This window comes from Diceros bicornis, chromosome 26 (assembly GCF_020826845.1).
Source record: "Diceros bicornis minor isolate mBicDic1 chromosome 26, mDicBic1.mat.cur, whole genome shotgun sequence".
NCBI classification, from domain to species: Eukaryota; Metazoa; Chordata; class Mammalia; order Perissodactyla; family Rhinocerotidae; genus Diceros; species Diceros bicornis.
The window spans coordinates 45,780,184-45,796,258 of record NC_080765.1 but is presented as its reverse complement, the minus strand read 5'-3'; the positions used below and the strand labels follow the sequence as shown (position 1 = coordinate 45,796,258).

At 59.1% G+C, this 16,075-nt stretch overlaps 1 protein-coding gene across 2 annotated transcripts in view; it reads left to right on the top strand.

Moving 5' to 3' along the window:
• KCTD5 (potassium channel tetramerization domain containing 5) overlaps window positions 1–16,075 on the top strand; it is a 28,272-nt gene that overhangs the window by 10,153 nt on the left and 2,044 nt on the right. Inside the window, exons 2-5 of one of the 2 annotated variants that reach the window (XM_058570259.1) lie at window positions 2,196–2,304; window positions 4,435–4,526; window positions 6,560–6,655; window positions 9,386–9,511. In XM_058570259.1, coding sequence (XP_058426242.1) covers window positions 2,196–2,304; window positions 4,435–4,526; window positions 6,560–6,655; window positions 9,386–9,511 — 423 coding nt within the window. The remainder of the gene's footprint in view (window positions 1–2,195; window positions 2,305–4,434; window positions 4,527–6,559; window positions 6,656–9,385; window positions 9,512–16,075) is intronic. The other variant, XM_058570260.1, reaches the window with a different exon arrangement.

Genomic DNA, 16,075 nt, shown 5'->3' with positions numbered 1-16,075 from the left:
TGGGCCCGTCCCCGTCTCATCTTTCCTTCTTGACCTTCTGCCAGCTGTCTGTTGAGGTAGCAGTGAGCCGATGAACAATTCCTGAGCTTGGTGACATGCAGATGTCCCATGTTCGGCTCTTTCCTATGTGGGGTGGGGGGAATCCCCTTGATTTCGTGTTGCGGCGGCTCTGTCCCCTTTTTTCCAGGCCTCAGCCCCTTTGTAAGAAATGATGGCCCTTTTCACCAGTGGGGAGACTGCTGACGCATCATTCTTCTGGAAGCTGGTCCGCAGGGTCGTTTGGCCTTGCTTGGAGAACATGAGAGTCAGGAAGAGAGGCTGGGAGGCTGGGAGGCGGGGCCCGTGGGACAGTGTCTGACCAGTGCTTTCTTAGATGGGTGGGGTGGGGCACAAGGGTAAGGTGGGGGGCTGTGTGTGGTTGGGACGCTGTCCTGAGGGACAGGAAGCCCACAGTGGGGGCCAGTGGGGGCCTGTCAGTGCGGGAGGCTGGGCTGAGTGCCTGGGGCCTGCCCACAGATCAGTAAGCCTCCCGGTCACAGGGCCCCCATGTCCAGAGCCCTAATTGATTTGATCTAAGAAGAGCAGGTTTTTATAGCTTTTTGATGGTGGACTTAGGGAAGAAACCCTTGAAACCAGATTTTACCACACAAATTCCAGAATTTGATGCTCATGAATGAAAAATAGGGTTCTAACCCAGCGGATGGCTGTGTAGACGAGACGCCTCCTGCCTTCCTGTGTCCCATGGGCATGCCACATTAAGAGGGTCAGGTGTGCCCACCACACCGCCTCCCCTGCAAAGAGACCTGACACTGTCCTCCTGGGGCCTCAGCTGGCCCGCTGCTCCCATGTTTTCCGTGGCCCTCACTTGCCAAGGCCCTCACGTGAGCCCTGGAGCCATTCTCTGGACAGGGAGGCACATCAACTCTCCAGTTGATTTACTGAGTCCCCTTCTTGTCTCAGAGCAGAAGGCCTTGGCACCTGCTGCCCTCCCTGGGGCCGTTGGTCCAGGAACCAGGCTCTGCCTGGGGAGGGCAGGCGGGCCTGTGGGAGGGAGCAGGATTCTCCACGGGCTGTGAGCGCTAGTGTGGGGGGAGGAGCTGCTCGGTCCCTCAACGGCATGGCAGCCCCGCCGGAAGGACGCCTGGGTCGGCCATACTCAGCAGCCCCAAATCAAATGCGTAGCCGACATGTACACGGTGTCCTGGAAGCAGGTGGGTCAGCGGCCTGCGGTGGATCCCAGGGCGCCATCACTCCTGGCTAGACCGTGGCGGCTTTCTTCCTTCGCCGGCAGACCCCCATGCCCATTACTCTGCGCAGGCCTCCACAGGGCTCCACTCTGGTGTGCCATTGTGTGGAGGTGCCCCACCCCTGTGCCTGGGTGGGCGTGTCTACCTCCCCTGGCCGTGGCTGCAATGGCCACTGAGACGGCTGTGGTTTGAGCCAACTCTGAAGACTCACCAGTGGGCGATGAGGGTCCCAGCCCTCAGAAAGGCCCCCGGCCCCTGTAGGAGGAACCAGAGTGGCGCAGGTGTGGGGGAGCACTTCCAATGGTCTGTTCTGTAGACAGCTGGGTCTCTGGGAACCACCGCCACAGGGTGAGGCCTCCTTGGTAGTCAGCAACCACTGGGAAGCTCTGGGGGCACCTTGCAGTGGAAAACGAGGCTCTATTCCATGCGCCTCTGACCTGGCTGGTCGTCCCTGACCCCTAGTCCTGCACATCTGCCCAGGGAGGAGCAGGCATTGACATGAGGGTGGGCCCTGGCCGCAGAGGCCCGTGTCTCGGGTCTTTCAGAGGTCGGACTGTCGGCCTAAGGACCATTCCATGGAGGAGAATCTGTGTCAGGTCGCTCTCATGGGACGGTTTCTAAAATGAGAAAAGGATGAACTTTTCCTCAGATGTTTTTGGAGCTGGAGGAAAGAGGCCCCTGCAGCATCACCTCACCTCAGTAAACAAAGGGAGCTCACCAAGATACAAACAGAACTGACACTGGGCTTAGGCCAGGGTGGTAACAGTTCAGGGAGAGAGGCTGCAGGTGGCAGAGGGGTTCCCTGACAGGCCGTACACGCTGATCTGGTTGTGGTTGGAGACAGGCCCCACATGCTTCCAAGCCCCCTTACCTGTGGCCTGGCCCTGGCTGAGGTGTGGAGCTGCTGCTTCCTCGTCTGAGACTCACACCGTGTTTGGTTCTTTGTAGGATGAGACAGGTGCCTATTTAATCGACAGAGACCCCACCTACTTTGGGCCTGTGCTGAACTACCTGAGGCACGGAAAGCTGGTCATTAACAAAGACCTCGCAGAGGAAGGTGAGTTGGGGGCAGGGCCCCAGAGCCCTGCGAGGAGCAGGCCCTGTGGGCTGGGGTCAGGCCAGGCTAGGGGCTGGGGCTGGGCTGCAGAAGTCCTAGGTGCCAGGTGCCTCAGTTGCTCCCCAGCTTCCTCACAGACATGTCCCACGAGGCAGCTGACACTTGTCTCAGAGGTGGGTGGGCTGCTCCTCCAGGAAGCAAAGACTCTTCAGAGCCAGGCTGGCCCGTCAGGACCGCTGTAGCAGAGGGGCCTGAGGACTTCAACCCAGGCCCCTGTACCCCCTATTCCCTGGCCTTGGGGTCCCCCCTGGCTGTGAGCTGCTCCACTGACTCCCTCCTTCAAGGGTCTAGTTAGTGATGCCATGGGGATGGGGGCTTCTCCCTTGGGAGACTGCCCATTCTCACAGTTGCTTAGGTGAGGAGATCTGAGGGCCGCTGTGTTAGATGTACCTGCCATGTGAGTCTGCCGGGTGTCCTTCAGAGCCTTGGTCACCCCGGGTCTGCTCTCCCTCCAGGGCACCACCGTACCATCACCTCTGAGTTCTATTTCCAGACACCATGCTGCATTCTGACTCTGGTCACAGCAAGCAGGAACGCCAGGCCAGCTGTGGGGCATCAGGCCCGAGGCTGGTGTGGCTACGTGTTCTGGTGTTGGCGTGGCTCGAAGTATCCGGGAGGTTCTGAGAGGTTCAGGATGCTTTCACTCAAAGTGGTCTCTGGCTCCTCCGGCTTCGATCATGTTCCTGTAAGGACCGCCTGTACAGGACTGTGCTCACTCCTTCAGCTCCTTTCTAGACCTCCGGACCCGAGTGTCTGTGTCTCCTTTGCAGCAGCCTTCTTTCCTGCACACACTCGTGTTGTTTGGGGAAGTTCCTTTGTATTCTGGGTGTGCAGCTGTACAGCTCTATGCTAAACTTCATTTCATAGCCTGTTCTCAATGTGGTGTTCTTAGAAAGGGATAGTCGACACAGACTGAGCCCCATGGCTTGGCCCCACTCCCCTGCCTTCCTACCTGCCTCAGACACAGCGCTTTCAGGAGAAACGGCCGCTCGGACTCCATTCCTGCTTCTGCCCTCAGAGAGTAGCATGGAGTGTCCAGGTGGAAGGAAGAAAATGTGCCCTTCGGACCCATGCCCTTGTCCTAAAGCTTCTGGTGCTTATTCACAGCACCCCTCCGTCCCCAGCCACGGATTTGTAGAGTTGTCAGGACATAGCCGACGTCGTCCTGAGAAGTGACGTTCTAGGTGCAGCCTCCCTTTAGGTGGCAGTGACGGAAGACGTGCTGCCTGCAGGCTACCGCCCACCCCCATCCCCACCCTCTGCCTGAGTCTCCTGGGGACCTTGTTAGGAGGCAGCCCAAGTGGGTCTGGTGGTCAGTCCCTGGCTCTGAGCTCCTGGTGCTGCCAGCATGTGGGGTGAGGTCTGGCCAGCACGACCCAACATGGCAACAGGAGGCACGCTCCAAACCTTCTGGAACACTCACGTGGAATCCATGACACAGAGCCCTTCCAGTTTGTTCTTTAGAATTTCCTGGAGGTTTAGAGTCTCTAAATGTGGCACATTATACATGGTAGTTTTTGGAAGGAAAAGAGTTTGTAAATTGACAAGAGTCCTAGAGCTGGGAGCTGCCCTCTCAACCAGCCATGAAAGACACTCTCAACCAGTCTTCTGATTGAATAGGGAAACTGAGGTGCTGAGTGACTCAGAGACCTGCACAAGGCCGCCTGGTCCCCCCGGTGTGAGGGCAGGAAGAGTCCACTGGCCCAGGGCAGACAGCTGCAGGTTGTGGAGGGAAGATGCCCGAGTTACATCCTGGCATGCCCAGTGTGGAGCTGCACGTGAACCAGCTGTTCTGCGCTTGAACTCTGCACCCAGCAGGTCACCTGGAGTGACACGTGCTGGGAGTGTGTTCTGTAAATGCGCCCTCTGCCCCCAATCCTGGGAGCCCTGCTGAGAGCCTGTGCCATCTGCACGAAGTCTGTTGGGATTTTAGGACGGGGCCTGAGGAGCTTCCAGTGGGCTGGGCGTGGGCCAGACATGGGCCTTGGATCCAGAGCGGGGCAAGGGTGAAACGTTTCTTCCTGGGTTTGGTCTGATCTGGTGAAAATTAGTTATTTTTCTCTATTCTAGGAGTGTTGGAAGAAGCGGAGTTTTACAACATCACCTCACTAATAAAACTTGTAAAGGACAAAATTAGAGAGCGAGACAGCAAAACATCACAGGTGAGACCAGCGACTAATGTGCTGGAAGCTTCCGAGGCCTGGTGTGCAGGTGCGGCTCACCCCCTCTGTCCCCACTGACCGTGGGCGGCTCCCAGCAAGGCCTTGGGATTGGGGCTGTCCCCACCTTGACGACCGTCTTCCTCTGTAATTGCCCTAGCACCCAATGGCCCACCCTCTAGCCACCTCCTGTGGTGCTGCCAGCTGGCACCAGGGCCACATGCAGGGCACGTTACCCAGCTCTGCCTGGCATGTCCCTAGGGAGCCCCACTCAGTGGGAGGGGACCCAAGGAGGAAAGTAAGTCCAGGAGGTGAGGGGGTTGAGGGAGAGCAGGGAGGCCAGCGATGGGAGCGAGCGTGTGGATGCCCGGGCAGGGCGTTGCAGCTGGGCACAAGTGCAGAGGGCCAGCACGGCCAGAGAGAGAGCAAGGGGGGAGCTGGCGGTGAGCTTGGAGGTGGGGTCCTGCAGGGCTGTGTGGGCATGATGTGGAAAGAGGGGTGCGGTCGGGGCTCTTCGTCCCCGTGTGCTGATCCCTACGCAAGACCCATTTGTGCTTGGCTGCGGTCGGTAGTGATGGAGCCAGCACAGCCGCTCTGCTGCCCCCTAGGCCACGTTGTTTGAAGTCAGCTGCGTCAGACACCTTCCATAAAGGGAGGCGCCAGAGGGTCTAAGGCATGAGTTTTTGTCGCCACACCAGCTCTGTACTTGCTAGCAGAGTGGCAAGCTCTTGCCCAGTGAGTTGAGCTCCTCCAGGAGGATGCCAGGAAGTGGATGCTCCCTCAGAGCTGCCACTATTATCTGAGGGTCTCGGTCACCACCACCTCCCCCCATAATGGGCTCTCCCGCTGGGTGCCCAGCAAACCTTGAGCTGGAGCTCTCGGCCTTTGTGAAGAGGCTTGCTGACAGCCTGGCCGCTCACTGGTCAGGGGCCAAGATAGGGGAGGGGCATGCCCCCATGATGGTGTGGGAGGCCGGGACCACTGGCCCACGCAGCCCCCAGCCCTTTCCCTCCTGTGGGAGCCGCTCGGGCACCAGGACAGTTGGGAGGAGACTGGGGAGGGGCAGGAGACGTGTCCACGAGCCCCCTGGTCATCTCCAGCTAGTTGGCTTTTTCTTTCCCCTCCGTCCAGCAGCCCCACTTACACACTGTGTCACCTGAGCGGGCACTGACCCTCTGCCTCGGTCTCCCCTCTGCGTGGTGGAAGTGGAAGAGACCCTCCTCACGGGGCCGACGTGAGGATTAGCGAGCTGAGGCCGGGGAGCCGTGTCAGTCCCGGTCTTGCAGATGAAAACTCGTGTGTGTGACAACAACCAATGTACTTTAGTTGTGACCCTGTCACTTGAGTGTCACCTGTCTGGAGCTCCCAAGGCCCCTTCCCCTGCACACATCTTTGTCTTGTTCCCCCGGTTACTCGTGTGTCATGGCCGCCGCCTCCAGGTGGAGTAGCTGCTCCATGAGGCCGACCCTGTCTGGCTGCCCCTGAGGTGCCAGCACCAGACACGTGTCTAGAAGGGAACCCAGTGCATGGCAGTAGGTGGGTAAGCAGAAGATAAATTAATTTTTTGGAAGCTAGTTCAGCTCAAGGGAGTGTGTGTCTGACTGCTGTGCGTGTCTAAGAGCTTTTCTAGGAGCAGGGCCGGGGCTGGTGAATCCAGGTATTTTGTATGCTTTGTGTACTTTCCCTGGAGAACAGAGAGGGACATCCTCAAGCATTTGTGTCTAGCCACAGGTGCTCTTAGGGTTTCAGGAACATGACTCGTTGTATTTTGGAATTTAGAAATGGAAATATTTTTGAGGCAGATGAGGTAGCAGAACACGGCAGCGGTTCCAGCCTGTTGTTTTCCTCTGGTGGGTGCGTTTGGGGTCACTTTGGGCATTACAACCTGAGCCCAAGAGGTGGAAGGAAACATCAGCCTCACCTGGGGCCCCTGTTGGGCTGTCCCCAGAACCGGCTGTGGGGCAGGGGCGCTGGGCCAGGGCGCGGGAACAGCGGGGCGCATGGGGCTGTCTCACCTGTGGCCCTTGTTCTCACAGGTGCCGGTGAAGCACGTGTATCGTGTGCTTCAGTGTCAGGAAGAGGAGCTCACGCAGATGGTGTCCACTATGTCTGACGGCTGGAAGTTTGAGCAGGTGAAGCCCCTTCCGGGCTAGGTTGACGTGAGCCTGTGGGCCAGTGGTGCAGCGGAACTTCTCATTACAAAGGCCCTGTCCGGGTCCTCAGGGCTGCTGACTCCAAGGACCAGTCATGGGGCTGTGGGCAGCCTGTGATTCCTGGAAACGTGGTTCCAGGTGGCTTTCGTCCTCTGGCACCTCACAGCAGCAGCAGCCTGCACCCGTCCTAATTGGATGGGTGTTGGGCATGTGGGTGGGGAGAGTGGAGTTGTTCTTCGAGCCCCCAGGGACCCCCTACCTGCTGCTTCCTTCCTGGTCTTCTCTCTGCAGTTTGTCTTCTTGCTCCAGCCCTTTCCTTTGGGGGGACTGTGCTCTCTGCTTCCATCTGATATGTATGCGTGTGGGCTGACATCCTGAGTGTGTCATGGCCTGACCCCACCTGGTGTCCACCCGGGCCCTCCTGGGCTGACTGAGCAAGTGGTGGCTCGGGCTCCTTGTGCTGCGGTTGACATGAATGGCCTCCTGGTGGGGCTGCTCTGCAGCCCTCCAGCCCCCTCTCCCGCCCTTGATGGGAAAGATGCTGCCAATTCTGGCCCGACTGTGCCCCTCCACCTTCCTCAGCTCTGCTCTTGCCGATGTGCATCAGGCTGGGACTGACATGAGACTGGGTGAATGATGAGTCCTCTCCTCCTTTCCTCCCAGGGAGCTCTGGTGTTTCTGTGTGCATGCTGGCTCTCGTCCTTTGGAGCTGTGGTCTGTTACCCCGCGCCTCGGAGCGTGTGGGTGCTCTGAGCTGGTGGCCTTTCTCACGAGCTCCTGTTGCAGCTCCTGTTTTGTAGGCAGAGACTCTGGGGTTCAGTCTTGTGACCCTGCCCGGGCTCCAGCCCCAGGTAGCGACGGCCCTGCTCGCCGGGCCCTCTCTTATCTCTGGGAGTTTCCCCTGTTGCTAGCTCCTTGAAATAATGGATCGCATTGTAGAGTGCTTAGAGTTCCCTTAAAATGTCACTAAAGCCAGGTGCCGTCAGCATTTGCATCCCACCCTTCACCTGGGACCAGCCCCCTGGGCTGGTAGAGCGGCAGGGTGGTTGGCTGGTCCCTGCAGTGTGTCCCGCCCTGCCCTCACACGGGGAGGCCACGCAGGATCCCGTGGTCTGCACTGGCCTATTCCTCGTGCTCTGACCCCGTCAAAATCACGCCAGAGACCCACGCAGGAGCAGAAATCTCCCACTTCCCCTCCTATTGTCCTTGCTGTGCAGCTTGGAGAAGGGCTGGGGAGATGGGAGCTGTGGTCGCCGGGTCAGGACCCGGGGACGAGGTCACCCTCTTGTGGAGTTAGGCACCTCTGTTCTCTCCTGCTGGGAGGGAGAGAGAGTCTCCTCCCTCGTGCACAGTGTCTTCCTCCCATGACCAGCTTGGGTGCTTTGGCCTTAGCTCCTCTGGGTGGACCCCAAATCCGTTGCAAATAGCGGATTCCTCTCTTGTCCCCAAGTCTTACCTATTCTGCTCAGCCTGTCCCTCGAAGATATCCTCCCAGTTCATGCCAGCAAAACCCCAGCCCCAGAGTCCTGTCTGTTGAATGAGGAGCTCTCTGCTGCTCAGAGCAGGAGCTAGAACTGCTGTAGGGCGGTGGGGCGGAAGCCCAGGGCCCCACAAGGTGGTGGGACTGAACCCAGGGCCGCCCAGCAGTCAGTGACAAGGCCAAAACAAGGCTCCGAGCGAGGTCCGGAAGAGGCTTGCATGCCTCGTGAGAATGCGGTCTCCGGGCACCGGGCACTGCCGCCCCAGCCTCCCTCCTACGTGCGCAGATTCCTGCGTAGGGAGGGCAAGGGGCCTTCCAGGTGTTTGCTGGCTCAATAATTAGGCCATGGATAGCCTTACTACCATTTTTTTGTTTTTTTTGACTAATTTTGCATTTAAAAGCACAGAAGTTCTTGGTAGCTCTGAGGTAGGTTAGAGCAGACTGGTCAGCCCTCAGCCGCCATGTGCCCATGGTAGTGACCTGTGGGTGTGTCCACCAGTTACAGTGGACCCACACAGACTGAGACTGACGCATGCAGAAGCCACAGCTTCCCAGGGCCCATCTCTGAGATTCGGGCCGCTCAACCCTCGGCTCCTCTCTGCAGCCCATTAGAGCTTGCGCAGCCTTCCTCTGCCCGCCTTCCTTCCCACCACCAGGGCGTGTGCCCTTCTCGCTTCATGGCCTCAGTGGGTGGGAGGGTCAGTCTTGGCTTCTCCTGGGAAGGCCTGGTGGCCACAGCGACAACAAGCAGAATGTCTGGGAGCTCATCCTCATGTTCGCGTGTGTGTGCTCACACCCGCGTGTGCTCTGGGCCTGTGCGAAGGGAGCAGCTCTAGTGCCAAACACTGTGATTCTGCTGCCTGCTCTGAGGGGACCAGCTCTGAGCAAGCCACCACTGCCCTGTGCCCCTGTCTGCACCCTGCTCCGGTGCTCCACTCCCTCTGCATGTGGTCAGTCAGCGTCTCCTGTGGGCCCGGCAGAGAAGGCCTGTCCCAGACACACGTGGTATGCTCGCGTGGTGGGGTGTGTGTGCATATGTGCCGGAGGATGGATATTTTGGGACCTTATTTTTCCATATTTCACCAAAAATCTCTTGGCTGAAACCTGTCCCTCAATTTCCCCAGTATTGGTTATCCTAGCTGTGGGTTTTTGCAGGCTGGAGTTTCCCTCCTGGTGGGCGGGCTGGTCCCAAGCTCTGCCCACATCACACTGACCTTCTTTCCTCCCAGCTGGTCAGCATTGGCTCTTCCTACAACTACGGGAGTGAAGACCAGGCCGAGTTCCTCTGTGTGGTTTCCAAGGAGCTGCACAATTCCCCATACGGCATGACCAGTGAACCCAGCGAGAAAGCCAAGGTGGGTGACTGCTGGTGGGCGCCAGGCCTGGCCGGCAGCAGCCCCAGACGCTCCAGCCTCCTGCCAGCGGAAGGGGCTTGTGAAGGCACAGGTGCCTTTGCAGGGTTGGGATTTTCTTCCTCAGAGCTTTGTCGTTTCCTGTGGTTCTTGCTGCCCTCCCAGCCCTGCAGGCTTCGTGGAGGCTTGCTCACCTCGTGCTTCTTATCCATCGTCATGTCATTCTTGCCTGATGTATCAGAAGCAAAGTCCTGGAATGGAGGACACGTAGGTCCCACGGGACGTGGTGGAGTGAGGGGTCTTAGAACACAGAGGCTCCCCGTGGGCGAGCCCCTGCAGCTCCTGCAGCCCATGCCCTCTGCCGACACCTCCTCTAATGGGCAGCTTCTCCTGGAAGTGTTGTCTTCTGGACCTGCTGGCAGGGACTACGCTTTTAAGTGGTGCCACTGTGGGTTGTTTTCCTGGGGATGTGGGACATTGAGACTGGAGGGCAGGGCCCACTGAATGGCACCTGCCTCAACCACGTCCATCCTGGTCTTAGGAGTCGTGTTTGGTTTGTAAAAGGAGTGGATCCTGTAACTCCTGTGATTTTTAGACTCCATGGAGTGTTGCCTTGGCCGGCACTGGCCAGTCCCTGTGTGAACTAGCACCGGCTCCCTGTGGGGTGTCTGGCTCTTCTGTCTCCGAGGAGGGCGAGTGCAGCCAGGCTGAAAACCAGGAGTGGCCGTGTCATTTGCTTTTGTGTTAGTCCTGTGGCAGGGAGCAGCAGCTGCCTTGCCCAGAGGTGACAGATTCTAGTGGCGTCTCCTCTAGGCCCGTTCCTGTGCTCAGCCACTCCAGCTGCTTCTGTCCTTGCAGAGTCCAGCATTGACCTGGGCTGGCTCCACCTGGCAGGCCTCCCAGATCTTCAAGCCAGGCAGTGACCCAGACAACCCTGCAGCCAGCTCTGGGAAGTCTGCAGGGCCTTAGCAGAGCCAGGGCGGTGGAGGTGGGACTGGCATCCAGCCTGTGAGCCCCAGGTCTACAGGCAGCCCTGGTGAAGACTCAGGGCATTACCTGCCAAATGGCGTTCTGAGCAGTGCAGGAAAGGCCAGAGCCAGAAGGATTTTAACTCATGGCATTAAACCGGGACTCCCTGGGCTTCCTCAGACTCTTGGCCTGGATGGTCTCTGACTGGCCGCCACTTGCCCAGAACCGCCCCTGTTAGCATTTCAGCGTCTTCTTTGGAGGTGTGGGCTTGGGAACAGAGAAGCCACTGTGCCCACTGCCCTCCCGAGGTGGCTGTCCTCCACTGGGGCTCGTGGCAGCTTTTTCACCACAGCGTGAGGAAGCCCTGTGTCTTCACGGCTAGGTGATTGTCCAGGCCCTGGGGCCTCCAGAGTCCTCACATCTCCGCTCTGGCCTTCTGTGGTGCCTGCAGCTGCGTGTGTGTGGTCCCGGCTGTTTCGCTGCAGGGGACGGGACAGCATGGGGTCAGTGCAGGTCCCGTGGTGCTCGGCAGCAGGCAGGCACGCAGGGAGGAAGAAGCCCCGGGGACGTGCTTCCTGTCGAGTCTGGGGTGGAAGGCAACCGCTTCCCGAGAGCCCGCGGCCCTCTGAGGAGGCATCTCGCTGCTTGGCGTCAGGGCCCTTCTGTGAGCTGTTTATTTTTAGAAGCTTTTATTTCTGAACTTGAAAAGTTTTTGTAGCCAAGCTCATCAGGGCAGCTGCCCGAGCTCGTTTCCCTCAGGTGGCTTTTCGGCTGCAGAAAGGACACCTCTGTGCTATGAGGGAGCTCCAGGCGTGACCCCAGATCTCTTTGCTGTTGAAACGCGGCCCTGTTTCTCTCTCCAAAAATACCTGCTTCTGCAGTGTGGCAGCCAGGGCGACTTCTAAATGGGGGCAGTGGCAGGAGCTCCTTGGGAGGCGGAGCACAGTTGAGGTCTCCGGAAAGCCATGGAAAACCATTGGGGCCAGACTGGGGACAGTGATTTGGGGCCACCTGTGGGCAGCGTGGTAGGAGCAGCGTTCCACGCCCTAAGGGCAGCGAGTATCACTGCCTGTGGACCTGCTCACTGGGTACCCTGCAGCACACGTTAGCTCCTGGCACTAACAGGCCAGCCTCCAGTCTCAGGGTGTCTCAGGGTGGAAGTAGCTGGAGAGAGTGGGCAGGGGTGGGGCAACTCAGCAAGGGCAACAGTCCACACAAGAGCACCCCACGTTCACCACCAGCTGCAAGTTCAGAGGCTCCTGGAACCACTCTCTGATTCTGTCATTTGCTGGAAGGGCTCACAGAACTCCCTGACTGCTGTGATGTTCGTGGTTACAGTTTATTACAGGAAGGATGGAGAGGGAGGATTCAGATCTGCCAGGCAGAGTGTGTGGGGCGGAGGCCAGCAGATGTGCCAGACCCGGAGCTCCTTTGCTCTCCCCGTGGAGTCAGGACACGTGGCAACACGCACGGAGCACTGCCTGCCAGGGGTGCTCCCCTGGCCTCCGGGTCCAGAGAGTTTACTGGGCTCGGTCACATAGACATGACTGATCCATCGATTGATTGATGATTGATCACCCACATGCCTGATTGCAGTTTCCAGCCCCCCTGGCCAACTGACCCCACCCCCCATCCAATTGTTAGACTGTCCGGTGTGGCCTGGAGGTCATGACCTCCCAGGAGCTAAGGGCAAAGGCCAGACCTGTTTGGACAAGATTCAGTTCTTCACTACACAGAGGAAAGGAAAACTCTGGAACTTTGGGACAGTGGGATGCAAGGAGACACCCAAGCCCCACGTTTTTCCTCCATGGTGTGATCTGGGCATGCGGGTTTGGGGCCCAGGGCCCCTGAGATGTGGCTGGTCTGTGCTTCGCTACTCAGCACAGTGGGAGCTCGTGGCCCCAAGCGCCCGTGCTCACCACGGCCTCTCTGGGTGGGCTTCCCCCTGCCGCCTCCCATCTCGCCCCGCACTGACCGTGACCTCTCTTCTTCTCCTCCCCTGCCGCATGCTGCGTGCCGAGCCAGAGTGACGACGAGGAGACGGGTCATGATGAGAATGACTCAGATTAAGTGTAAATGTCATGGTGAGCTCTGCCGCCCTTGAAATTGACCACGCATGGTAGTCTCTGTGACCCCAGCCCCTCCTCCGTGGTGTCTGTCCCCTGCCTGTAGTTGACAGAGAACCTTCCACACTAGATGCTGACTGTAGATCTGCAGTGGAGCCAGCCTGTCTGGGATGGGGCTGTCTGTTTGTGCCCGTTAGGATGCCCATGTGAGTGGGACTCTGGATCTTGGCTGGGGTGCCTGAGAGCCCTGTGTGTCAGCCCTCGGAAGAGCCTCCTCAGTGTGGATGTCAGCGGGCAAAGTCGTGGGTCTGCACCTCCTGGGGGCTGGGCAGCCCCCAGCCCCTAGCCTGCAGCCTTCCTATCCTGTCGCCGGACCATGGGCTTAGGGCTGTGGAGTCGGGCTGTGCCGCAGAGGGTGCGCCCCGATCTCGACACCGTGCCCGCAGCACCCCTGCTACCCCGTGCCTCAGGCGAGGGGTGCAGGTGGAGAGGAATCTGTTTCCCTTGTGGCGGGAGACTCCATGAATGCCCCCTGGGCCCCTAGCTGCTCCTCCGGTCCCTGCCTCCTCCCAGCTTCTTCTCATTGCCCGAGACTCGCAGGCCCAGCCGATTCCAGAGCCCGATGGCATTCTCCGTGGGCGGGGACCCCCTGGTCTGCTCCCTCATCTTGCACACGGATAGTCAAGGCCCAGAGAGAGCATCATCCAGAGGGTACCCCTGCTCCTGCTACGGCCTCCCTGTCATGGGCCGAGCCGTACAGGTTGGGGCCCCTCAGCCTCCGCCCTGGGAGGAGCTCGGAAAAGGCATGTGACCAGCCAAACCCCGAAAGGCTGACCATCCAGCTGTGAGAGGTCTAAACCAGGGGTCAAAAACTAAGAACGGCTTTTACATTTTTAGTATGGGTTTTGTTTTTTTTTTATTGGTGATTATGTAAGTATGTAACATCCTCAGTTTTGCCTCTTGACCCACAAATCCTAAAGTATTTACTATCTGGCTGTTTAAGGAGAAGTTGGCTGTGCCATAGTCTGGACCAGCGCTGTCCAGGGGACGTGCGGCGCCAGCTCCCTCTGTCCTTCTGGACTTTCTAGTAGCTACGTTAAGAAAGTTAAAAGAAACATGAAATTCATGCCAATATTAATAACCCAAATAAGCAAAATATTGTCATTTCAATCTAAAAAAATCATTGAGGTATTTTGCTTTTCTCCCTCAAGGTCTCTGGAATCAGGCGTGCAGTTCACACTTGCGGCCCATCTCAGTTTGGAGTGCCCGCACCGTAGGGGCTCAGCTACCATATGGGCCGCAGGCAGCAGGCTCCCAAGTTTGGCCTGATGGTGACCTGTGACAGGAACCCCGGCAGCCGCTGGGCCCCACTCCGGGAGTGGGGAGGGGCTTCTTTAAACCTCCACCCCCCACTCCCCAGTTACTGATTTTGCCTCTTCCAGCAGGAGCTGCTTTGGGCCCTAACTCAGGGGTCTGGGCTGTGGGGGAGCGTGTGAGGGCTGATCACGGGGCCCCCACCCCACCATCGCAGGGTCAGGCAGCATTGGCCCGTCGGGGCGCTGGCGGCAGTGCTCGGCCTGCCTGGTGCCCTCGGGAGGCAGCCTGGGGTGAGAGCTCCGTCCAGGGCAGACGGGGCCGTGACTGTCACGGGTCCTAGGAGCGTCTTCTGTCCTCGTTAGGAGATAGTTGTTGGGGCTCTGGTGGGGTGGCCCCTCCCGTGTTGTCATCTGGCCCCTGGGCCACATTCCAGTTGTGTGGCCTTGTCGTTTCCACCGCTTTCCTGTGAACTTAGACACTCCCTCTGCTCTCACTGCCACAGAGTGGGGGCAGCTCTGTGCTTCACCAGTCCCACACGCCCCAGCTTTCCTTGCACACAGCAAAGGTACCAGGGCCGGCAGACCCTCCTGGGGCTGGAACCAGTGCCTTGGGGGCAGGAGAGACCTGCAAGGGCTAAGCAAGAACACGCTGTTACCCAGTCACCTCCTCAGACCACATCCCTTTGACAGGGGCCTCCCAGGCTTTCCCAGTGAGCTGTTGAATCCTACTGAACCTAGAGCCATGCCCTTGTCCAGCATAACGAGGGGCATTCAGTCTGGGGTGCTGCTCCCCCAGCACAGCAGAAGGTACGCCTTGCGGGGACTGGAACACGGGCCTAGGCAGTGGGCAGGGTGGCAGAACAGGAGAGCGTGCTCAGAGACTTGGGGGAGACGGGCCTGGGGACGCGCAGAGCTGTGTGGGGCATCAGGGGACAGGCTGGAGTGACTCTGTGCCATCTCTTGAGTCATTTGGAACAAGCCGTGGTGAATGTGAGTGGCTGGCCGCCCCCACCGGCTGCACTGCCAGTGAGCAGGAGATCGGGGGTCAGCAGGTGCTCACTGTGAGCTGAGAACTTCACCCACCACTGCATGGCCTCTCCGGGAGGCCGTGAACCTTGCTCTGGCTGAGCGTCCAAGTGGGCCTGGGCCTGGTGTGAGCAGGGCTGGCCCCTCCCAGGGCACATGCCCGTGTTGCACTCGGGTCTGGGGCTCAGACACAGTGTCCTCAGAGCTGTATGTCTGCCAGCGCTGAAATTCAAGGGGAAATGCCCCTGGGAGGCTAGCTCTTACACTGCTGGGGGATTGTGGGGAGGGTCGCCTTACAGCACTGGCCTTGGCTGGGTTGGGACAGGCTGGGACTCGTGCCGTTTCTGTCCTGGTTACCTGGTACTTAGCAGCCATACTCGATGTATCAGAACAGCAAGATCTGCCAGCTCTGACGCCCCCACCTGAGGCCACAGGGTGGTTCCATCATCTGCCTGGCCCACGTGGGGCTCGACTCTGCAGGCATTTGCCAGCACGCAGGCCTGTCCACAGGTGGCTCCGAGCCTGGAGGAGCTCCTAGCCCAACGTAGGGGTGGATGGGATACACAGATGATTCCAGTGGTGAGGGAGGCTGGGGGCTGCTCTGGCCCTGAGATACCAAGAATGACTGGGAGGGAGAGGGATGGGCATGGTGGCCAAGGTGTGGCGGGCTCTGCAGGGCTGGCAGGGTTGCCCAGTGGAGTCGGGTGCATGTTCCAGAGTCTCATCTGGCTGCAGTGAGGAGGGGCTGGCACCCTCGAGGTGGGTGTTCCAGTCACAAGGAGGCCAGTGTACTTACTGTGCAGCAAGACGTGAGCCCAGCCGGGCAGTGTGCAAGACCGACTGATGGGCGTGGATGTGGGGGTGACGGGCAGTCCCGGGGGCCCAGGCTTCTGGGTTGTGTGACTGGGTACAGGGTGGAGGGGACGTAGTTTGCAATGAGGCATGGAAGAAGGAAGAGGGGCAGGTCGTGGTGGGGACTGCTGAGACCCTGGGGGCCTCTGGTTGTACACACGTGTCTGCGGCCCAGGATCGAGGTAGGCTGGAGAGAGACTCGGGTTGGTGCCTGTCGGGTGGGCTCTGGTGCCCTCGGATGGGGCGCAGGGCAGCCATCAGGGGAGGTACTGCCAGGGGTCCATGGGGCCTTGAGAAGGAGCCATCCTCCCTTGGGCCATGCCCATGTGTCTCAGGCA